The sequence below is a fragment of the Notolabrus celidotus genome, chromosome 12 (assembly GCF_009762535.1).
Source record: "Notolabrus celidotus isolate fNotCel1 chromosome 12, fNotCel1.pri, whole genome shotgun sequence".
In the NCBI taxonomy this organism is placed as follows: domain Eukaryota; kingdom Metazoa; phylum Chordata; class Actinopteri; order Labriformes; family Labridae; genus Notolabrus; species Notolabrus celidotus.
In genome coordinates this window covers 31,416,240-31,442,306 of record NC_048283.1, presented here as the reverse complement: position 1 = coordinate 31,442,306, position 26,067 = coordinate 31,416,240, and the positions used below count along the sequence as shown (strand labels likewise).

The window sequence follows — 26,067 nt, the reverse complement described above, 5'->3', positions numbered from 1 at the left end:
TAAAAACATGAAAGAACAGAAACCAGAAACAGGTTTTTACGGGTTACTTTTGCTGACATGAAATACTCAAACCTGCTTTTTTAGCTGAGTTTCTGCTGATTTGTTGAGTTTTTAAAGTTAAAGTTAACTCCTGTCTTTTCAATTTTTGTAGGCATAAAAAAAAAAGGACGTTGGACAGCTGAAGTGAGTCGGGAAATGTGACGCGCAGAAAGTGAGGGATGTCTTGCAGTTGGGGGTCAAGGCCTTATTGTATACAAAAATGGACGCAGTATCCATGACATCACCCATCTGTTCCTGAGCGCTGTTTTGAAGACGATCGACAGCGGGTGCCATATTGGAAATGCTGAACACAACCAAACTTCGAGCTAGTGTGAGATAAAGAGGCGGGCCTTTAGCCTCCTCGCTAACAGCTACAGGGTGCCCGCCTGTCAATCAAGTCAGCCATGTCCTTATTTGGGCAAAACTCATAAGTTTAATATCGTAGAAAATACCAACTTATAATAAATTCACTCCCTGTACGGGGTGATAGAAAAATGAGCTAAACCGTTTTTTGAACTAGGCTGTTTCATGTTTATTTCTGCTGCATAGATCGTCTTTTTTGAATTGTTGTGTAAGTGGTTTCCAGTGTTTCTGCAGCCAGCCTCAAGCGGACGTCGATGAACTGCACTTCCACATGGGCTTCATATTTTAAGACTGGAGGTTGCCGCTTGGTCACCGATAGGAGTCCAACCAGCAACCGCTGAAATGAGTACCACAGCCTGTACATGGGGCTCACGCATTAACCACCAGGCCAACCAATGCCCTTGGAATCCCTAACAATTCTGTGTTGTTGTTGTATTTTGTTATTTCCATTTAATTGTCGACATTTCACTTTGAAGGTCAGAATCCCACATATCTGAATGTGACTTAAATTGTCTATGCGTAAACAGGGAATCGATGCAACATCCAGGTTGTAAACATTTGATATAATCCTCACTCGTGTTTACCACACTCATAAAACGGCTATGTTTTAGTAAAGTGATACTGTAAATGTTGTGACTCTGCTACTTTGTTAATGTGACAAAAGATGTCTTGCTGCCTCAGCATTTAAAGGAGAAGTCACAATAATGTGTGTGAAGAACAAAATAAAGTGAGAGAGGCCATTAAATAGCATTCGAAACTTGATGAAACCTTGAACAAACAGGCAAGTAGAATAAATAAGAAAAGCTGGGATGAACAATTACTTAAGGATATTTTGAAATGATATGTAGCTACTTTTCAGGCAAGACATGCCCAGCCCTGTAGATCTATAATGATTCAACACGTGTTTCAATCATAGACTGTATAAATAATGGACGTTGTAGCCGTGACGTCAACCCACTTGTTTCTGAAGCGCTGTTTTGAAGCCAATTGTCAGTGGCAGCCATATTGCTGCTGCCGAGCGATTGTAACGTAAAGAGGCGGGCTTTGAGCCTCCTAGCCAACAGCTACAGTGTTCCCCCCTGTCAATCAAGTCAGCTGTGCCTCTTATTGGAAGACTTGGAATCTCAATATCTTTGAAATTACCACGTTCTGATAAAAATTCACCCCCGTACAGTGTGTGCCGATCGAGAAATGAGCTATCCAGACTACACTCTGCTGTAAAGATCGGCTTTTTTTTAATGGGTGTGTATGTGGTTTCTGTTACTTCTGGAGCCAGTCTCAAGCGGATCCTCGATGAACTGCAGTTTTTAGCACTTCTGCATTGGACTCATGTTTTTAGACCGGAGGTTTCCGCTTGGCTTCAATCAACAAGCATAATTTCTTTAGATACATATATATATATATATATATATAAATTTTGGTATTTTTGTCTTTTTACTGATAGGACAGGAAATGTGGGGAGTGGAGAGCGGGGGAAGACATGCAGGAATTGGACAAGGCCAGGAGTGGACCTCTGTGACGAGGACTATAGCCTCTAAATATATACATATACATATGTTACAATGTGAATTCAAATGCAGTAATGTTTGATACAGTGGGTGAAAAGAAAAGAAATAATGACTCGCAGGACTAGCACTGTGTTTACCTCAACCATTTGGGTGCTGATGTTTTAGAAAAGGCCATTACTGGCCTCTTCTAAAACATCAGCACCCAAAGTTTCCTCGATGAAATCTAATCCTGTCAAGAATGAAAAGTCAGGCACTCAAACTCAAAAATGAAACAACCTAAGAAAGTCTTTGGAGTCTCTCAGAAGAGGCAGCATTTATGCTTGTATGTTTAAGTACAGATAGTGTGTAGTTGGGACTTCAGTGTCACTGACCCTCACACACACTCACTCCCACACCCCTCCACTTGCTGTTTTCTTTTTACCCTTTTCCAGGTACAGCGCTCGTGTTCCAGCTTGTTTTGTCTTGATTTAATTGCTTTTTTTTTGCAGAGAAAAAGAAAAGACAACAACAAGGCGGCGAGGGTTTCAGCTAATAGAGAGGCTGTGATTGTGAATGGAGGCATTCATCTAGAGACATCGTCCGTGAATTGTGCCGCACAATACGCAGCGCAGGGCTGCTCAGATCACCAACCAGTCACCAAACACACACATATACACACACATATATAGACGCACACACTGAGCCCCTTTAGATCACTAGTGCTCAGCGGAGGGATGTAATCACACCTCTGCAGAGAGCGAGGCACAGAGGAAGGGAGGAGGAAAGGAAGAGAGGAGAGGAGTGTGTGAGCAAGAAAAGATGAGAAATCACACAAGGAGAGAGGAGGAGGGGAGGAAACGAGATGGTGAAATTAATGTTTCCTACTATTTGACAGAGTTACATCCACAGACAAACACTCCTATCACACAGATTGTGCTGTGGAAGAAATGAACACAAGTAAGCAGACAGACATATATTTTGTTAACAGACTTGCAAACATGGAAGAAAACACTCACATACAGGAATTTCTTAAACTTGATTATGCAGTTAATCATGAATCATGAATCTAAAACTTAACATTCATATAAAGATAATTAAAAAAATGTGCAAAGCTCAGAGTGAATCACAAACTAAACTTCTCTCTACCTGCTGAAACACGAAAAACCCACACACATCCTTCAGCCAAACAAACACCATTAAGCCAAAACACACAGTGAAGCAGCTCAAAAAGAAACAACAAAGCATACGTGGCGGTATATATATAAAAAAACTCCCGGAGAGGCGAGGCGAGACGAGACGAGGCACCTGTCAGCGCAGCAGCTCCTGCTACTACAGAGAAACATCAGGAAACAACAACTCAATTAAACACACCATCCCTGTTCAATTACTGCCACATAATCACAGCAATTTACCTTCACTTGCTGCACAGCCACCAAACAAACACACACGGGGGCAAGCACACATACAGAGGCGGGAAAACCACGCAAACACACACGGATGAGGCTGGATCACAAAGGACACCTGGGCTGAAGCCGTGGCTTCATCCTACACATTGCAAAGCTCCCTGTGTGGTATCTGCTGGATAACTGGCACAAAACACAGAGAGGGAAATGTTCGATGTTCACAACTACAAATGAAAGTGGACTGCTGATTTTCTTTAACAATCACAATTGCAGATACAGTGTGTCTACCAAATGACTTAGGTGTCCCAGTGTGTGCTCTGTAAATCCATGTTTCTATACTCCAGGTTGTGCATGGGTGTAAGAAATATATAAGTCTAATAGAAACTGTAAAATGTATCTGCAGGTAGGTCTCCTTTGATGTCAGTTAAAGAAATGCATGAACTATCTTCATAAGAAGTCAGTGCATGGATCAAAATCGTCAATGATGCCACAGAGAGAAAGGTGTATCAGCATGGAAGTGTTCCAGGTTGTAGATATGACTGAATTCACTTACCTCCAGTGATCAGCACCAGATTTGTTGAACTGCTCTTGTTCTTAGATCAGATACAAATTACACTGCAGGTTTATTTGCTACACCTAACTATTATAAATGACATCAAACCTTCAATAAATACCTACGAAAAGAAACCAGAGTTTTATTATGAATCATAATTACAAATACAGTTTTATTGAGCTTTTATGGAGAGCCATCAATTAAACCGGGTGATTGTTTGGAGCATGAAGTTTGTGAGTGCCTTTAAATGTGTGACACTATGCTAAGGGGTGTTACGTGTCTTATTTACCCTCATAACAGGAGTTAATAAATCATTGTAGGGCTGTTTGAACAGGACAAAAATCTTTAAAGCACCCCAATAAAAAACAAAGGTACTTTGGTTATACTACAACTTTCTGTACAGGAACAGTAATTTTCTCAGATATACAATGGAAATCTGAAATTTACAAGCTTCATTTTTAAATTTGACAAACCCAAGATACAAGATGACAACTGATAGCATCACTTGTAGCATTTTCAAAGCTAAGTCATAAGTTGTGTTAAAGGACTCTGGCAAAATGTGGTCTAAAAGACATGTTGTGTTGCTTTTACACAACTCTCCTCTAGTGAGCTACTTTTACATTGGGTCTGATTGTTGTTGTTCGAGCTCTGACCCTTAGTTCCAGCTGACATCACTAATACCTCTTTTCGACAAACTCGAGCCGGGTTGTATTTCCGGGCTGGGGCTCGCGCTGGTTTGGAGCTGGATGAACTCGCAGCACCTGTTTGTTTTTCCGCCCGCTCGAGCCCGTGGAAGAGGCACATCATGAGGCCAGATTTACGTGACCGCTTTTCTCAGCAGCGCTAGCATGAACTTTCCCTCACAACAACAACAATGGCGGACAACTGCAGCTTGTCTCCTCTGCTGCTTTGCCTGGGAATCCATTAAGACTGATTTATACTTCTGCGTTGCATCAACGGCGTACCCTACGCCGGGGGTCCGCGTAGCTCCCGTACCTACGCCGTGGCCTACGCACGTAGCTGACGTGCACCTCCTCCAAAATGTAACTCCCCGTAGAGCCGACGCGGACCGCAAGCTCTGTGATTGGTCCGCTCGGCAGCTTTGTCTTTCCAGCATTTACAACACTTCCGGGATCCCGGACATCGGCCGCACATCGGCCGTGTATTTCATCTCCTCCTCTCTATTCTTCATGTAATCATGTCTGTATGATAAACAGCAACATGTATCAGCTGTAGATTAACATAACACGCTCTGAATCTCTGTGGAAAAGTAAACAGAGATCGTAGCGGGACCGGAAGCAGGCGGCTGGCTATCAGAGAGACCGCACTGCCCTCTAGTGTTTCGGCGGAGAATTGCTGCGCGACACGGACACACCGACGCACAAGTATGTGGGGCTCATGTCTGCGTCAGCCCCTCAAGCTGCGTAGGGGAGACGCAGAATTATAAATCAGCCATTAGTCTCTTTTATTTTTGTGCAGCAGGACAATGGCGGAAATACGTTTCGTTTGTGTTTTTGATCACGGCAAACCCACCTTTCACCCCTAACGTAAGCGGTTCGTGGTTCTAGACCAGCAGAGAGTTGGAGCCACTCTGGATCACTCACGGTCGAAACACGAAAAAACGGTTCTCAATTGAGTGCCGGCTCCAAACCGGCCCTGAAAAGGGGGTATAAGTGTGTCCTTCCAATAAAGTTACATTTTCAGGCATTTTTTTACCTTTAATGGTAAATGGATGGACTTGTACTTATATGGCGCTTTTCTAGTCTTTCTGACCACTCAGAGTGCTTTTACACTACTCGTCACATTCACCCATTCACAATTTGGGGTTCAGTGTCTTGCCCAAGGACACTCCGACATGTGACTGCAGGAGCTGGGATCAAACAGCCAACCTTCCAAGTGATGGAAGACCGACTCTAAACCACTGAGCCAGTCAGGACAGACAGGACAGCTGAAGAGAGATGGTAAATGTGGTGAGTAGAGAGATGGGGAAGACATGCAGAAACATGCCGTGGCCGGGAGTCTAATGAGTAACCGCTGACGAGGGTAACAGCCTCCGCACATAGGATGTGTGTCTAAACTGTTCGCCCAACTGGTGCCCCACAAGGAGCTGTTTTAAAAGCCCACTGAGAAAGTTATACAAGGGAAAAAGTCAGCCGCTATAATCATCTGAAACTTGCCAATAGATATATATTTTCAAACTTATTCATACTGCTTGGTTTTATCCATCCCCTGCTAGAGTTTTATGCTAAGCTAAGCTAAATGAATTGTCCTCTTGTTCCAAAATAAAAAGAGAATAAATTCCTTTACAAAACATTATTTTAAACAATAAGAAATAACAAACACATCTTCAAAAAGTAATGACATACACCTTCAAACAGGAGTTTGTCTGGAAACAATGTCAACTAAGTCATGACCCGGTAAAGTTCAGAGCCAGCACGCTACTACAGAGTGATGTCACCGGGGAGAAAATGAGACATAACGACACAGTAAGAACCTGTGAATAAGTGGTGTGTGTTTGTGTGTGTGTGAGTGTGAGCATGTGTGTGCATCTGTGTGTGGACAGCAGATTGACTAACAGCTTGAACTTGGGCTACATCCAGGAGCATGGAGAGGGATACATGGATGGATGGAGAGAGAGGGAGAGGAGGAGGGGGAGAGCCATTGATTTCTCAACAGAGAGATCAGCATCTTGACAGATAGAGACGAGAGAGCAACAGTGCAAGACACTCTGCACACACACACACACACACACACACACACACACACACACACACACACACACACACACACACACACACACACACACACACACACACACACACACAGAATGACATACAGATAGAGGGGGTTCCCACTGTGGTTCTCAGGTGAAATTCCATGACATTTTCACCTCTTTCCAGATTTCCACAACTGAGCCGAAGAGCTGTTACGACTCTTTGTAACCTGTTTTAATAAAGTCCGGGTTGACTCATGATTAATGGCAATAAAGAGTGACAGCTCATAGTGGAAACAGTAAATAATTTCTGCTCCTTGACTTTTCCAGGCTATCTTTCAAACGTCCATGATATTACAGGACCTGTTTCATGAGTAGAAACTCCCGTTGACAGAGATCAACAGGAAAGTCTGGTACAATGTCTGTCTCCCAGCATGCATCAGTGATTCTCACAACCCTAAAACCGCCGACAGGGACACAGAGGACAGTGTTATGGCTACTGCTGGTGTGGCTAACGAGGTGCGTGTGTATGTGTGTGTATGGAGGTCGTGGGCAATGGGGGAAATGACACACACAACTGAGGTGGCCTAGGATTGGGGAGGGGCAGCCAGGGGTCACGCTGTAATTACACATCACAGTCCCTGTGGTCAGTGGCCCCTCTGACTTCCTCTGACTTCACTGCCTTGGCCAAAGGAGCAGGGATAGCAGGTGGATGGCAGGAGGTGGTGGGAGTCGTGGGTTAAGAACTGTTTGGGCTGCACTTCTGGAAAACTTGAGAGTGATCCGGATAAAAAAAATAAACTTCGTCTGAACTTTTACCTTCATAGTTCAATGACTTAATTTGGCTTTTCTTATGTGTTGTTCTTCAAAAGTACACAGAGATTCATTATAGCATCCCTGCATCTATAGTAGTATGGGAGGTAGAACCTTTAGTTATCAGGCCCCTCTCCTTTGGAATCATCTACCAGTCAGGGTCCAGGAGGCAGACACCCTCTCTACTTTTAAGAGTAGGCTTCAAACTTTCCTTTTTGATAAAGCTTATAGTTGGAGCTGGATCAGGCTTGGACCAGCTCTTAGTTATGCTGCTATAGGCTTAGACTGCCTGGGGAACTGGCGCTCTGACACACTGGGATTCTATCTCATCCCCTTCCCCCCAACCCCCTCATCACTTACTTTAACTCTGCCTGTCCCATTAAAGTTACTAACCATAGACCTTTCTGGAGTCCCTGAGCTCCATTGTCTCGTAGGTTCCTCTGAGCGTTCCGGACTGAAGCTGCTACATAATGCTGGTCAGCTGAAACAACTTCTACTACTCATCTCATTACTAACATCGCTCCCTCTATCTCTTATTCTCCTCTACCCATCTTTCCAGATTCAACCTGCTCGTGGCAGATGGCTGTCTAACATGAGTCTGGTTCTGCTCGAGGTTTCTGCCTGTTAAAGGAAGTTTTTCCTCTCTGCTGTAACTAGCTAAATACTGTGAGGTGCAATGCTCATGGTGGATTAAGGTGGGGTCAGACTGAGTCTTACCCTGTCTTGGTGTTGGGTCTTTGTTCAAAATTTAACATAGAGTGGTCTAGATCTGCTCTGTTTGTAAAAACATCTTGAGATATCGTTTGTTGTGATTTGGCGCTATACAAATAAAGATTGATTGATTGATTCTAACCTCAGAATGGACTTCCTTAAATCAGTGCAAACAGCTGACACTATCACATACCGTGCATGCTCCTATGTGGGAGGTAGGTGCCGTAGAGGATGAGTGTAACACTCAGCACTGCTCCTGCTGCCTCCTCTTCTTTTGGCCTCTGACATTTCCACGCTGTGCCTTTGTGGTCAGCCACCTGGAAACAAACAAAAAAATCAGTGAGGGCATCTTTTGCCTAAAATCCTTCTTCCTGCACCTAACATTTTAAATCATACACATGTGGTTGTTTGGTCTGATTTTAAAGAAGGCCAAAAACTGACAGGATATTCCAACCAAGATTATGTATTCAATAATATATTGTTCAGCATACTGTCTTTGGTAAAAGCCTCTTATTGATCCTTTTAATATGAAATAAAACATTGTCTCTGGAGAGTTTTGATGCTATCCAAAGCAGAAGTTGAGGTGAGGTAACAGCAGATTTTCTCAATGCAGCATTCTATAAAGACCATGAATGCTTGATGCTGAGATCAAGACAAACTATATTTAGTAAATGTGCTGTATTAAGCGATCGAAAAGTCACAGGTTTTGCCATCATTTGACAGAGAGACATGATTATACAGCTCATGGCATTTACATAATTCAGTGTGGAAATCTATGAACTCAGGATTTCACATAAACCTCAGCATAAATACAAACATGGAGGCAAACTGTCATTATTATCTAGTTGTAGTTGTGTGCTATGGATGAAGCTTTGACTATGCTAAAGACTCTGGAAATGATACATTATTGTGCAATATAAAACATCGGATTCCACCACAACTGTATTTTTTAGAAAGAATAAATGTAGAGTTTTGATATTCTTATAAATGTGCTAATCTTACACTCATGCAATAAAGCCTGAAATAACTTTCTCTAGTCTTCTGACCACTCAAAATGCTTTTATATTACATGTCACCATTACCCATTCACATCACATGCACACCACATTCATAACTGATGACAGAGGCTGCTATGTAAGGAGCACATCAGTATTAACTAATCCCATTCATACAAAGATAGCACAGTTCGGGGTTAAGTGTCTTTCCCAAGGACAGCGCCACCTGGGATTGAACCAAGCGGCAACCTCCGGTCTTAAAATATGAAGCCCATGCGGAAGTTCTAAAAACTGCAGTACATCAACCGTCCACTAGAGGCTGGCTGTAAAAACACCGAAAACCACATAAGCACCCATTCAAAAAAAAAGATCTTTGCAGCATTAATAAACATATTTACAGCCTGGTTCAAAAAACGGTTTAGGTCTGAAAAGCTAATTTCTCTCTTGGCAGACACTGTACGGGGGGGCAATTTTTTTATAACTCATTACATTTGAAGATATCAAACTTATGAGTTTTGCCTAAATAAGGGCTTGGCTGACTTGATTGACAGGTGGGCACCCTGTAGCAGTTAGCAAAAAGGCTAAAGGCCCGCCTCTTTACCTCACACTAGCTCAGATGAAGTTTAGTTGTGTTCAGCATTTCCAATATGGCACCCGCCGATTGGCTTCAAATCAGCGCTTCAGGAACAGATGGGTGATGTCACGGATGCTACGTCCATTTTTTATACACTCTGATAGACAGCCAAATCTAACACTGAGCTCCAGCTGCCCCTCGATGTAATATGAGGTGGTTCCTCTCAGGGATCGTGTAAGTAACTTTGATAAATTCATGAGGGACTGTAATACACTCTTGTATAATATCTAATTGGAGCGGTGCTCTGTTCAGCAAATGGTCACAATCTCTGAACATGTGGTAGAAGTTCCAGCTTGGCAGGAAAAGGTAAAACACGTATGAAATGCCTTTGGTACAAAGTGACATGTCCTGAATACTTCATCGTTTATTATAAGCTATGACACATACATGGGACAACATTTGCAACTGTCATTTCCAAAATCAATGTCACTGTCACCTGCTTGGCTGATATCATGCAGTTTGATCAAAGGTTTAAATCATGAGGATCAAGGTTAATTCATGAGTCTGTTGACTTAACACTGCACTAGACTCTATAAAAGAAAAAACGACACATTATTCAACTTGAATTTAACAACAGTGACTTCTAACTTCTGTTCAGTGCAGACCAGCAGAGAGAAGGTTGCACGTCTGAACATTTAATTGAAGATTTTTAAGTTAGAGTCTTAGTTAGTAGGGACTGCAGATGTTGATTAGCTTTAAGCTAACTCTGGTACAATACATCAAATGGTGACATTTATGTTCATATTGTACATCAATCAATCAATCAGTCTTTATTTGTATAGCGCCAAATCACAACAAACGTTATCTCAAGACGCTTTTACAAACAGAGCAGGTCTAGACCACTCTATGTTAAATTATGAACAGAGACCCAACACCAAGACAGGATAAGACTCAGTCTGACCCCACCTTAATCCACCATGAGCATTGCACCTCATAGTATTTAGCTAGTTACAACGGTGAGGACAAACTTCCTTTAACAGGCAGAAACCTCGAGCAGAACCAGACTCATGTTAGACAGACATCTGCCTCGACCGAGTTGGGTCTGGAAAGAGGGATAGAGGAGAATAAGAGAGAGAGGAAGCGGTGATAGTGATGAGACGAGTAGTAGTAGCTGTTGCCGCGGGAGTATTGTACATGGTCCCTTTATTAATGAATCAAATAAAAAATAAAAACAAGTTGTAGTCAGTCTTGACTCTCGCTTTCATAACTTGGAAGACAAACATCAGTTGTGGCTAATAAAGACGTATGAAATGACATAATAAAGTTTATCCCATGATGACTTTTCAGGTCTTGGCGGGGTGACCTTGGTACCCTTCAAAGATAATTTATAAGGTTCCAGAAACATCTCCTGTAACAGAACTCTACCTCTACAAGTGGCCTCGTTTTACCTTGAAATGAAGCAGACAGATGATCGTCTTCAAAAGACAAGCTGGTTATGACCTCAAGTTTTTAGATAAACAGGTTTTGGGATGTGTTGACGTTATGTCATACAAAAAGTCCAAAGTAGCCCGCAGCAGGCTTCAGACGGACTGCACTTCATATAAACTTTCTTCCTCTGCAGAGCCGCTGCCCAGCCTGCTTCTGTGTGTGTTTTCTATATGTGTGAGTCCTCCAAGCAGGCCAGAGGCCAGGCATGGGGGCCCCCAACCGAGTGCTGCATTGATTTGTTGTTGGTAAACAAACAGCTGGATGCTACAGGTGGATCGATATGCCTCTCATGCCTGCCAGCCTCCCAGCATGCCTTTCTAGTGGGTCAACATGGCTTTCTGAGCGGCTGCAAACCAACCGTAGCTCAGAAAACTCATAAGTCAAATGTTTCTAATTGGACAGAAGTGAATATTTGAAAATAAATGTACCCTCCTGACCTAAGCATCCATGAAGTTATTTCTTTTGGAAGCTATAACATGAAAAACCAGTGGGACTGCAGTGAAATACAAAGTGTGAGAGCTTCAAGCATGCAGAGAAAAAAAAACTGGACGTAAAGGGAGGAGAAATTAATCTTACTTTTAGACAAAAGGGAGACAAAGAAAATGAAGGGATTAGCAGAAGCAGAGGAACAGAGGGGAGAGGGGAAGGATTTCAAAGCCAGGGAGAGAAACTACAGACGAAAAAATAAGAGAGGTGGGAGGATTAGTGATCGGCGAGAGATGGCAGGATATCAAGACGGGTGAGTGTCAGGCAGGGGAAAGTGAGACCAAGTGATAGAGGATGAACCTGACGAGAGCAAGGAGTTTAGAAAGAGAAGGAAGGAGAGGAGGAGAGACAGAGAGGGAAATACAGGACAAAGATACATATAGGTAATAAGAGGAAGACAGAGACAGATAATGGAAGTTGAACAGGACACAAAAGGACATGAAACACCAAATGCCTGTGTAACTGACAACATTTGCAGATACAATATGGAAAAAAAAATTGGTTTGACTGGTGTGTTGCTGCTTCAAACATAAGGACTGCAAAATATATGCCAAATAAAGGTAAAAACAGTGTTATGATGCTCTTTCTGCTGATAAACACTTCATTGTATTGAAGGATATTTATGTTTAGTACACTGTTTCATAAAAGTGTCATTAACTTCAAAGTGCACTCAGTAGACCCTTGTTATCAGTGTGTTTTGGGGCATGTGGGTGGAGATCAGAGAGTGCAGGGCCAGCTGTGTGCCCAACAAGTATGAACGACAGCTGCTGAATAACAGAGGGACAATATGCAGGTTACAGTGAAAAGGTTGGACCGGAACCAGCTCAATAAACACCCAATAAACTGTGTTTTAATCCATTAAAATTAATAACCACATGAGAAACACACCCCTGTGTTTTTGTCTTTCCAGCCACCTTGACTGAAAGGAGGCCTTTATTGTTTCGCCTGTGAGACAGTTTTTCTGGCGGAGTTACAGTATATTCCACAGTTCAATTTAGAACCAACCAACAACTAGTTAGTTATGAAAACAAACTCTAGTCTGAAACAGCTTGTGATGAGGGGTAAGAATTTCATGTAAATATCATGGAGCCGTCAGTTGAAAAAGGAATTAAATGTGGAACATTTTGGCATCTCACACTTAATTCCATGCATCCTGGTGAATATTTATTGAACCATTTGTGGTGGAAAATTGAATAATGACAAAGGTAAACACAAAACCATTGATTTATTTCTATATTATTGATTATATTACATAATTAACATATCATAATGAACTAAAGGGGCATCCAGAGGGCTCTTCTTTTTTTTTTTTACATATCATACATTTGAGGAGCATCCAGAGGGCACTTTCTCATGCATTTCCACTGAAAGGGCACCAGAGAAAGCAACTTATAATGTTTTATCTACTACAGTGGAATCCAAGCGGGCACTTTAGCACGGTTTCTTTCAGACATGAGGGAACGAAAGAAAGAAACTGTGTACACCACTGGTTATAGTCCTCATTGCAGCTGTTGCAGGTTCGACTCCAGGCCTCTATCAGCTGCTGCATGTCTTCCCCCACTCTCTACTCCCCACATTTTCTGTGTCTCTCCAGCTTTCCTATCCACTAAAGGCAATAATCCCCAACATAACATGAAAACTGTGCCTCTAATCAGCAGGAGTTTGCTGAGTGTGCATGCATAAATGTCTGTATAAAACTATACCAACATACATATAGAACACATGCTATCTTCTTTGCTAAATGACTACCTAACAGTGCTTTGTGCTGTTTGCACTTGATTCTCGATCTCTCTTTTCTGCTGCTGACACTAAAATAAAAACACACATGGTAAAATATAACAGCATTAATTGCCTTTTTGTCCACTGTAATGCATTTTCTCCTTTAAAATGCAACTTTCATATACGAACTTGACAACTTGATGCTAAAGTTGATCATTTAACTTTGAAAACTTTTGTTTTTATTTAAAAGTAATTTCAATGATGATGGAGAAGCTCACAAGCCGTCTCAGAAATTGCTCCTTAAACTAGCCGCAAAGACAACACAACAAATCCTTTGCCTGCCTGACCCATGAAACAAAAGCAAACACACGAGCAAAAGTTGTAAATGTCAGAGTAAAAACGAATAAATATTTTTTACTTCATCCCCAGCACCTCTGACTGTCGCAGCACTGGGTGACTACGAGGGTTAAAACGTTGAACAGGAAGACGCTGGATATGCACAAGACTCATCTGACTCACACGGAATAAACAGAGGCTTCAAAATAAAGCCCTAAAAAGGAACCTGTGAGTGTTGGTTGTATTGGAGCGGGAGCCAGAGTCAGACGAGGGAGGGGGGGGGGGGGGGGGGGGGGGGGGGGGGGAGTCTTGCTGCGTCTACATATGTAAAGCAGCAGGGAAGCAGCAGTGTGTCAGACTGAGGCTTTGGCCCAACCTGAGCTCCTCGCTGCTCCCTCCAACACATCAATCATCCAAAACAGGGCCATCACAGCCACACTGCATGCTGGGAGACACACGCGCCCAGGCACACACACACTGCAGCATGCTTAGAGGCAAACAACTAAACAGACACACACACCAGGTTTCACACAGAAACGCAAAACACTGAACTGTATTCACACACACACACTGCAGAAATAATAAGAGATTTAAAAACACACGCACATACTTTTAAAGGTGGAACTTACAGATATATGAGTGTACATTATCACAGTGAAGACACACACACACACACACACACACACACACACACACACACACACACACACACACAACCAACACTCACATAAACGCAATTAAACTAATGAACACTGCATACAAACATAATCAAAAACACAAAGTGCGTACAACCGCCTTCAATGCAATCTATACACATGCACACACACACACACACACGCACACACACACATAAAGGAGTGTGATCGTAGAGTCACACACTCTCAGCCTCGTAGTCTCATACAAAGCACGCAGACAAACAGAAATAGGTATCCTGTGCCCACAGGGTGCCCTCGCCCCCGACCATCTGTGACGGGTGCCAACACACAGTGGGTGATATTTACATGGAGACCCTGCCCCCCCCCCCGTACACACACACACACACACACACACACACACACACACACACACACACACACACACACACACACAAAGAAAGAAAGAAATACCCACAAAGGGCCGCACGGATCGCTTGATCTCCCAAAACTCATTAAACATGCAGATATATGCAAATGTATGCACCTCTAGAAATCCACCTTGGGCCAGAGTGAGTTAAAGTGTGTGTTTCTGTGTGTGTGTGTGTGTGTGTGTGTGTGTGTGTGTGTGTGTGTGTGTGCATGTGCATGTTTCTGTGAGTACATGGTGGTGAAAATGCTTGTGTGAGTTTGTTTCCACTGCAGAAACTAGCAAAGCTTTGACAGTGTGTCTACCAAACTTGATGCTGTGTTTGTGTTTGGGTAGTTACAGTATGCTGTTGTTTACCAAAAATAATGGGTATTCCTTCTTGCTATGCGGAATGTCTGAAATGACTTTACCACTTTTAACATTAATAACAAATTGGGATTCCAAAGTAACATCAATTCTTTAAAATAAAATGCTTGGGTATGATATGTTTACATTACATCCTTTACAATCAGGCCTTAAAAATCCTGGATAAAACAACAATTAGACACCATCACTGTCGCATATTAAGCAAATACAAAGGTTTAGTAAATTTATTGATTTGCATTATGTAACATTTGTGTTCAAATGCTTAAATGGACTTTCCCTTATACCTTTCAGCAGACACATAAAGAGACTACACAGCTTCAGACCCACCAGAGCAGCTTTAAGTGGTGTAAAGTTTCATTACAGTGCTCTCTGTAAAAAGAGGAAAAACCTGGACCTCTCTACCTGATCACTTGACACTCGTCACAAACTTCACCATGTTTATTCCCCGGGGTTTTTACGTTCTTTTTTAATAAAGCTTATAGTTAGAGCTGGATCAGGCTTGGACCAGCTCTTAGTTATGCTGCTGTATGCTTAGACTGCCGGGGGAACTTACACACTGACACACTCGGATCCTATCTCAGCCCCTTCCCCCCAACCTCCTCATCACTTACTTTAACTCTCCCTGTCCCATTAAAGTTACTAACCATAGACCTTTCTGGAGTCCCTGAGCTCCCTTGTCTCGTAGGTTCCTCTGAGCTGCCGTAGACGTCCTCCTGCTGTGGACGTTTCAGACTCCAGCTGATACGGACGAGCTGGACTCCAGCGGCAACAGCTACTATTACTCATCTCATCACTATCACCGCTCCCTCTGTCTCTTATTCTCCTCTATCCCTCTTTCCAGACCCAACTTGGTCGAGGCAGATGTCTGTCTAACATGAGTCTGGTTCTGCTCGAGGTTTCTGCCTGTTAAAGGAAGTTTGTCCTCGTCGCTGTAACTAGCTAAATACTGTGAGGTGCAATGCTCATGGTGGATTATGATGGGGTCAGACTGAGTCTTATCCTGTCTTGATGTTGGGTCTCTGTTCATAATTTGACATAGAGTAGTCTAGACCTGCTCTGTTTGTAAAAGCATCTTGAGATAACGTTTATTGTGATTTGGTGCGATACAAATAAAGATCGATTGATTGATTAAGAGAGCCAGCACATCCTGGTTAATTCAGCAACAAACCTGCACTCATGTCTGATTTTGTTTGTATTTTTTGTGTGTTTTATTGTATCTAGCTGTACTAAAATTCTATTCTCTTAAAAGTGCATGTTACATACTACCTACCAATGTATTATACAGTACGTACTGCATAATACATAGTGTGTTTGAAGGTAGTATGTAGTATGACTGCTCTGTTGGATCTGTTTTGCTGGATACTGGGTCCGGCGTCGCTAGATTTCAGGCTTCGAAAAGCGAAGGTAAACAACGGTCAAGCTTCTTTAGCATCACTTATGATTTAAAATGTTAAGAAGTCCCTTCAGAGTGGAAAAAAATGGTGCCTAGAACTACATAAGAGATGACAAATCCAACATCACTTTGCATCTTTCTTCATGGATGGGAGTTGGAGGACGACTTATTATTTGCTAATACTTTTGGTTTTTTGGTTGTTTTTTTTTCTCTCTCTGCTTTTTGTCCATTTTTTTCTTTTGTCTTTGCTAATCTTACTTTTTGACATGTGTCATGTCTTTTTTAGTCAAAGGTCTGTTATTATTATTTTACTTATTATTCTATTTCTTTTTTTTTTGTGTGCTTGGGGGAAGGGGTGACAGTACATATCTTTGTCTGAAAATCTGCTTTGTACACAAAATGAGCCTTGAATTTTAATTAGAATTAATAATAATTATAAAAACATATATTGAAAAAAATAATAAAATAAATAAAGTCAGTACAAACAAGCTAAAAAAAAAGAAAAAAAGTGAAGTGGTTTATATGTAATTTAATAATTTTCACAGCACCTAAAAACTGAGTTCCCCCCGTCAAAAAAAGAAGAAAAAGAAAAAGCGGAATGAGCGCTGTGCATTGTGGGAAACAGTACGCCAGGCAGACTGGTCCGCAGCATACTGAGACATTTTCTTGACTCAGTAAGACATCCGGGTAGTTTTGACATACTGCAGATTTTGTATACTACATACTGAATTTTGTCCAAATCAGTACGTACTGCTAGTATAGTAGGCGGTTATGAAAACAGCCTGTGATACTTCATGGGATGATTGTGCTCAGTTTGTCTGTGTATACTGTATCTGACCCTAACAAATCAACTATAAATAAATACAGAATCTTAATTTTCTCAGTTGCATAGACAAAAGAAAGAAAACTGCTCGTACCTTCTCTGTCTTACTTAATTTTCAAGAGTGAGCTACATCTCTTCTGAAACTCATAACGAAACGAGATCTGAGTATTCACAATTTTAATGAAATGTCTAAATTCAAGTTGTTGCCAGCACTTCTGATGATGAATTTATTGAACGTGTAACAAAAAAAAATGCATCAAATCAATGATGATACAAATCAATGACTGAATGTCAACATTTTCTGTTGGCTGCATGCACTTATTGGACTCCAAAGATTCTTCATGATCTGCAGGCTGTTCCTTGATCAGTTTGTCACTGTGAGTGTTCAATTCGTGCTGTTCTCCAAGGGGAGCAAGTGTGACTACAGAGGAGGAATCAAAGAAGATGATGGTAGATATATTATCTGTCAGTTATGGTAAGGATGTGTGTGTGATGATAATGTCTTACTAATGCCATTATAATCCTAAAGTAGTAGTCACACACGACACAGTTAGCTTGAAGCTCAGACTCCTCTGAGAATCAGAGGTGTCTCTGCTCAAATACTGCTGCCAGCCTGCCACACCTCCCTGTGGAAGTGACACCGTGGAGCCAGGTGGAGAATAAGGGAAAGTGACGTGTGTATTCATGGATTTGTTTTCCTGTGTTTGAGTGTGACATTATGTTATTTTTAAAGAGCAGTAATTGCATTATACACATTCTTTGTTAAAGCATGTGTTACTTATTATATAAAGGGGGATATATTCCTCCCTGGATAACGTAGGATTTTTTCTTACCCGTACAGTTTTTGAGGTAATTGTCTCTGAAAGTTTTATCTTCACTTCAAACCAACACAGGCAGGATGAATTTGGGTTTTATACAAGTATAAAAAGCTCCTCGCAGGAGCAGTTACAGTTTGCAGAAGGAAATCCAGCAGAATAATTTTTTTTTTCAATACCTGAAGTAATGGTGGGACAGATTCCATACAGAGAACTACTGAATTTCTTGAATGTGATTCTGCGATACTCCTTGCACCACAAATAATGTTCCATTCATCCCCACAGTATTGGCGGTTGAGACCAAAGCTTGATTTACTCCGCCCTGTTGAATGTAAGATGTGGGTAAGCTGTAGCTGTGCACCTGATATGTTTCTACCTAGACACACAGCTAGCTGTTGCAGCAATGTGGCAGGTGGTTGGCTTGATCCTGGGTTTGAAGCTAGTTACTACAACCTATTGACTTCCATGTTGTCACGTTTGGAAGTACGGAGGAAGGAGGACCCAGGTGCAGTTTAAAAACAAAACTAACTGAAATGTCTAAGAAACTAAATCCAAAAAGTCCAAAATAAAACCCAGGGAACATGAGGAAAGCATCTCACAGAGAACACAGGAGGGACGTAAAGATCTGACACAGGACAGGGGAAACTGAGAAACTAAATACACAGAGTAATTAACGCAGGTGTGGAACACAGAACACAGGTGACACTAATGACTGGAATCAAAAATGGAGGGAAACACACAAGAGCAGGAAGTGAAACTAAACTAGAAACAAAGGGATAAAGAACTACAAAATAAAACAGGAAACACTACCGACACACAAGAAAATACACAAAAGAATACAACATAAGAAACACTTTTAATACCGTTTTGTCATCTAAAAAGTGACCTGCATTTTATACACCTGTGCAATTATTATATAGCAGTATAAAATACAGAGAGGTATTTTATTATGATGCTGTATTCTAACTGATTCAGTGTGCAAAGCAAGCAGGACACACAGCATTTCTCCCTCATAATCATTCATTTCAATTAAACAGTGGTACACTACTAAGTTAATAAACATGGTGGAGGTCGGGCTTGATTGATAAGACTCCTAAATTTAAGGCGACTGACCAGCGGTGGGAGGAAGCATGAGTCTCTGCAAATCGGACACAGGCAGTGCATCTACACACAAGTGTAAGGTGGTGAATATAAAGTGAGTTTCAGTGTGCAACATTAGATAAACACGCATAATTTTAGCTAAAAATACAAAAAATGTATCCTGAAACCTTCATGTAAAAGCTGTCTCCATGGAATAATGCCACTGGAGGGAAAGGAGAAAATGTCTTTTTGGGTGAAACAACCCTTTAAAAAGAACACTTCAGCTGGGGACACAGAAAAAGATTGTGTGTTTACATGTGTGTGTGCGACTGACTAAGAAAGAGTGTAAAAAAAGCGGACAAAGAGTGCAGGAGAGAAAGAGAAACAGGGAGAGAGAGAGAATGAGCGAAGATGAAGGATGTTCAAGTTAAAAGTAATATCTGATACAACTATCCCTGAGCAGTATTGATGAATTTATTTAAATGGTTTTGATCATCATGTTAATTACGTCATAGCAGTATAGTTAGTATATTTAATAGCCGTAATTATGTTCCCTTATAAACAGTCAAAGCCCTAAGCTGAGCAGAGGCACCACAGATGGCGGTAGAGCAAGCACAGAGGAGAGCACACACGAGGAGAGAGAGAGAAAGAGAAAGAGAGAGAGGGTATTTCTAGCCTTGTGGTGTCGTCTCCTTCACAGCGCTGGAAGGTCAGCTGTGCCTCGAGCCATAAGACTTGCTCCCTTTTCACTTCAGTCCCGCTTTTATTCCACCAGCACCACAGTGCTCTTTGACAATTGTCATCATGACGAATCAATATAGACTGTCTACAGACCCCCTCCTCTCCCCGCCCTTGAGTTTTTAAACACTGATCCAGCAGATAGTCCAGTTAAAGTCTCTTCCCAGGGCCTCAATCTCTGCAATCCTTACACATATATATCCTATTTCTCTCCTCGTCTGACTGTGTTTTTCTCATGCATCTTTGAGATTCCTGAATTGGATGGCACAGCTGATTGTAAGAGGAGTTTTTTAGAACCAGCAGCAAAAATAACGTGTTTATAAATAAAGAAAATAGACTGTAATTAACCATTTTTTTCAACCTAATGCATAGCTATAATTCTTGATATATATATACTCTTCATTGTCTCTAATTCAAAAGTCAGTCAGGGCATTTCAGGCCTGAATACAAGTTTCTGTTCCAGGCGCCTTTGTCCTTTTCTCTCTGTTCCTTCTGCTTTGACTTCAAGCAGAGTGACACACTTTCTCATCTCTATCGCCTTGTATTTGTGACTCCCTGTGTACATGTTTCCCTCCAATCTGTGGTTAAGTTGACAACCAGTGCAAAACCAATCAGAGTGTGAGTATGTGCTGATTAGCAGCGTGCAAAGGCATGCAGCACGTAAGACGCTGGTGTTAATTCGTGTTGTGAGCATCACGGTGACTCGTCTCGGCCCTCCAGTAATGAGCAGCAGCGTCGTTATGTGGCTCGGCTTCATGGTGTTTCCTCCCTGTCTCTGCGACACACTGGGCCTTGGTAATTGGTCACAGAGGGGACAGTAAATCTGCACGAGGACGTGGGAGAGACACAGAGACAGAGAGGTAGAGAGAAAGTGTGTGTGTGTGTGTGTTTGCAGGAAGAGGTAGGTGATAGAGGACAGGGGGTGGGTGTCTTTCATCTTCACAGCTTTTTCTCTATAAACCTCCAACTGTTTACAAGGACTGATGCCTATTTGCACACACGCACACACACATATACAGAGTGAGGCCCCCCCACCCCCCCAACCTCTACTTCTTCCACCCACACGTATATACAGTAAATGACCTCAGCGTGCTACTGTCTGTGAGTATGGATTCTAATCAGACGTCGGCAGTATTGTGTCTGTCAAACCTGGCCAAGGTTACTTAACCTTCCAGTCTTAATTTCCCTTCCATTTTAGCTCCTTCCTCCATATCAAACATCAGCACATCTATGAAAGAAAAAAAAAAGGAAAAGAGTGCGGGGAGGAAAATGAAGATTGCCATGCTTGGCTGAAACTCGGAGATGAAAGTAGAGGATGATTCACATTGCTATGGTAAAATGAACTGAACCAAGCTGAGCTGTGCTGGGCTGGGCTGGGCTATTTTTAAACTTCTATACGCCGCAGCTACTGGAAGAGGACAATATAAAGCAGGAAAATATTTCTATATCATGAGGGGCTGTAAATGGGAAAAGGCTTTTTAGTATGCAAGAGTATGGAAAATTAATATACAAGCTTTATAATTTTCTTTGTATATCATGAAGTCCAAGTTCACGAAGGGAATGCTTGTGAAGCGGGTTTGGGGGTAGTATTTGTCGGACAAAGATATGAATCCCTCCTCAGATTTAGAGTCATGTTTAAGGATTGAGGAGATGCATTTTGTCTATGGGAGTCCATCTTAAGTGATAACAGGTTAAAAGTAGCTGCAATGACAGTTTTTAAGTGTAATTTCTGGCTGTTTTTAACCATATAACACCAAGCGTATCATATTATATATATCAGTTTTTGATACAGTGTGATATATTTTTTCCGAAAATACCTGATGTATAAAATCAGATACATGCAGTGCACGGGTAATCCAGGTGTGAGTAATTCATGCACCAGAAAGACGTCACAGAGACATCCAAAGTGTCAGCTGTGGATCCGAGACCCACTCCAGGTTTTTCAGGGATATTTTTAACAAGTTTGAAAAAGTTTGGATGAAAAAAATTTTCAAATTGTTCCTGAAACTTCAAGAGGAATAGTTACTGGATTGGTGCAACGTAAAACTAATTAAAGGTGACATATCATGCAAAATTGACTTTTTAATGGTTCTTTACCTGAAATATGTGTCCCTGGCATGTCTACAAACCCCCCGAGAATGAAAAAAATCCCTGTTCTGATTTCTCCACCTTTCTGTAAATGTGTGTGAAACGAGCCGTTTCAGACTTCAGTGTTTTTGTTACGTAACAACAATATCCGGTCTGTCACGGAGTCAGAGCTCGGAGCTTGTTCAGCCCATAGACTGTATAAAATAATACTGAATCCCCCCTCCGTTTTTCATTACCTGCACACATGTGTGCTAACAAGGAGCTTAGGAGGGAGGCATGCTAGTTGTAGGCTGTCTTAATAAACACAAAGGTCGGTTTTACTCCCCACGTCTGCAGATTTGAAGATCTAGTGGATGATTTTTATTTGTCATGGATAAGTGCTAGCGCTAATGAGCATATCCACATAGCTACATGTTCGTAGCTGTGTACCAAGACACACGTCTACATACTGATAAATAAAACAACAAGAAACACTAAATCTATGACCAATCCTTCAGAAAGGTCCTGCTGCAGGCGCCTCTCCGTCAGGATCAGATTCAGAGGGTTGAAGTAACGCGATCTCTGAGCAGCCGTGTATATTCAGCCAACATGTAAACATTAAATCAACGTGCTGGAGAGCCGAGGCACATCCACTTCTGGAGGGGGCGTGGTCAGAGAGAAAACAGAGTGTTCTGATGAGGAATGAAGAAGAGGACTTTTCAGGCATGCCAAAATCTGATTTCAAAGTGTTTTTTTGAGCATAAACTTTAAAAACATGTTTTGGGGACCTCTTAGACCAATATATATTGATGAAAAAAGCGTGATATGTCCCCTTTAATTTGTAGTCAAACCGTGTTGAAAATGTGGTTGAAAATTATGAAAATGGTATTTATTTTCAATAAATTTCAATCATCATTTTATCAAACTTCATACATTATGCATTCCATAAAGCAACATACAGTCTTTTTATTATTTAAGAACATGTTTAAATTACATAATGAGGTATATTTAGAGGCGAAATTGAGATATTTATAACGTATATTGTATTTTTATATATGCGACCTGTTGTATCATGATGATTGATGACTGGTTGAATGTTAAAATGGCTCCCTAGTAAATAATTGTCTTTTGGTCATTGATTTACACTTAAAATTGTACAATCCAGAGAAGAAATATACAATACATTAGTTTTTTTTGCTATTAAATAGTTATGACGTTGTCGTGCAATATGAAAAAAGAATAATTTCTAGGTTTGAAATTACTTTGGGAAAAATCTGAAGGAAACTCAAAGTTTAATAGGCTAAAAATGTTGTTTTTATATGTTTTAGTTTGTTTAAAAAATAAGAAACTTTGATCAAAAAATGTACACCAAATGCCTGATGTATCAAATATGATACAAATTAAAACTCATATATGAAAATTGCTATTTAATTTCATTTTTTTTTATTTGTCAGAAGGTCCAATAAACACTCCATTTTTAAAGAATTAGAATTTTCTGGCAATTATTTGATGGTTCAGGCTTTACAGGGTTAAAGCACAGACGTATTTAAAAACATTTTTTACAGCATGTGTTTTTTAAATCTAAATGCCAGCAAAGGCATGGTAGCAATGATACCGCTAACATGCTGAGACATAATGTTTTCCATCATCCTAATCATAGTCAGGCACGTTATCACGCTGTTTCTTAACAGCTTTGAAAAAAGTGCAGCAGAAGTGCTGCTTTGACACAAAAAAAAACTTGAAAGAAGAAGATATATCCCCTGGAACAGTGTTCTCTCTCACCTTGAGGGTCCAGACTCCTTGTGGATGCTCCCCCCAGCAGTGCACGGTCATCAGAGTCCAGTTTTTCAGGCCAGAGGTGGAGGAGTCATTGGGCCGTGCGTCCAATAGCAGCGACAGAGTGCCAGCTGGAGACTGCAGGCTTATAGACAGGTCACCACGACACACGCTGCTGATGCTCACTGTCACCTGGAATGAAAATCAAAAACAAAAACAAGAAGTTGTTATTTGAAACATTGTCAATGACAGGTTGTTAACTGTTAATTGGTGACATTTAGATGAGTGGAAACACAGATTTTATTTATTCGCTTTGAGGAAAGATTACTGGAATGCATTTTCATATAAATGGTCATGGAGTGGAATCAATCTTTCCATCTCACTCTTACATATGTTTAACCATTACTGTAAACATGAAGTTATGCCTCTTCACACTGATATGTATTCTGTCTAATATGTGTTTATTGTAATCATTATGTCACGGTAAGATTTGGAATGGACATACTCATCACTTCCCTAACTGTGAACCAGAACCCAAACTGTGTTTTCTAAGATTCTCTACTAGCCAATCAAAAATGAAGACAAAGAAGAGTAAGGAGTCAACAGAGATGACTCAGTGACAAATAAAGCTTAGGGGAATATTAGCTAAATGATTTAAATAAGCATGTATATCCCCCCCAAACCCACATCCCCACCATATCCCCCGAGTAAACACTCTCCCTGTCCCCGTTCGTCACAGGCAGCACATCTGGTGTGACAATGGCACATCGCAGAGAGAGCCGCCAAGCTGTAAAAAGACTGACAGCCCTCTCCTGTTTACAGCGTGTTACCACGGCAACACGTCCATCAATCACACCTCGCAGCGATGGCCTGACCCACGCTTTCTGCCAGGGAGCAGAGCCGCAAAGATGAAGCCTTTTCAATTTACATGCTGACACACTCCGGCTCTCTCTCACTCTCACTCTCACTCTCTCTCTCACTCACTCTCTCTCTTCTTGCTATTTCACAAGTACACACACACACACACACACACACACACACACACACACACACACACACACACACACACACACACACACACACACACACACACACACAGATTAGGTTGCACAAGCTCAACATGCACATTCACTTACAGTACGTAGCCTGCTGACACAGCCAAACAAAAACCCATTTGCATGTATGTGCCCGTACTAAAGAAACACATTTCTGCCTCTTTCTGTAAACGGCACAGCAAACACAATACATCACAGTATGATCCTTTTTATCTGTTCTGTTTTCACATGGAAGTCTTGACACAGATATCTCAAAATCAATCTGTAGCAGATGTTTAAGCAGCATCATATGTAGGTAGAAGTTATGTTTAAGAAGTTATTCTCTTTATTTGTATATTGAAAAAGTTAGCAAGAAACCATGCAACGGCTGTAAGAGCTGATTTACAGCAGAGCCACAGCTTAATGGTGGGATTGGTAGTCAGATTTAGATCCACTTTTTGTTATACTGGTTAAAATGATCTTTATGTCCTGATGGCAATCAATACATAATGTGGCGAGGTAAAAAAAAGCTGCTATCTACAGCCGGAGTAAACCTGGGAAAACACCAACCAATCCCTGCTATCAGGAGCCAAATGATGAAACCAATCAAATCCTGTCCTGCCGTTCTGCCCGCCTCCTGCAAAGCGTACATTTCATGTTTGTTTGTGTTTTTAACTTTCACTATGAGAATGTTTTGGTGTTTTCTTACTGCTGAGGTTTTGAAACAGTCACTATCATATGGTCGCGAATCAGTGGTGCTCATGCTTGTGAGCGGGGGGGTCGTTTTGGAGGCGCTCCGAGGGGAGGGGGCAAAAATAAATATATATGTGCAAAAACTGATTCTTTTTAATCATTTGGTTGTAAGGCAAAAAAATTCAAACTTTGTATTTATTTATTTTTTTCAAAAGGAACATTTTTTTTTTTGAGTCTAATGTTTTATTGATGACAGTTAGCTTAGCTTAGTTCAGCTTGAAGTCTAGAAAGCCCTTAGAATCAAAACCATTACCAGTTGTTGCTACCAACGAGCAGTGTGTAGAAATCAAAGACACAATATAATACTAAATATAAAAAAAGGCAACTTTGTGCAAAATCTATGGAAATACAGTTGTGCTCATAAGTTTACATACCCTGGCAGAATTTATGATTTATTGGGTACTTCCTGTTGTCTTTATGATATAAAAAGAGTAAACACAGTTGTTTGATAAAAAATTTGCTTTCCCAAACCACTAACAA

The 26,067-nt window shown here is 41.2% G+C and overlaps 1 protein-coding gene across 1 annotated transcript in view; it reads right to left on the bottom strand.

The window, feature by feature from the left end:
* The window catches only part of LOC117822427 (furin-like protease kpc-1), a 232,152-nt gene that overhangs the window by 10,002 nt on the left and 196,083 nt on the right, over positions 1–26,067 (bottom strand). The window contains exons 16-17 of the mRNA XM_034697137.1: positions 23,807–23,992; positions 8,276–8,399 (exon numbers count right to left, since the gene is read on the bottom strand). Of these exons, the coding sequence (XP_034553028.1) occupies positions 8,276–8,399; positions 23,807–23,992 (310 nt within the window). The remainder of the gene's footprint in view (positions 1–8,275; positions 8,400–23,806; positions 23,993–26,067) is intronic.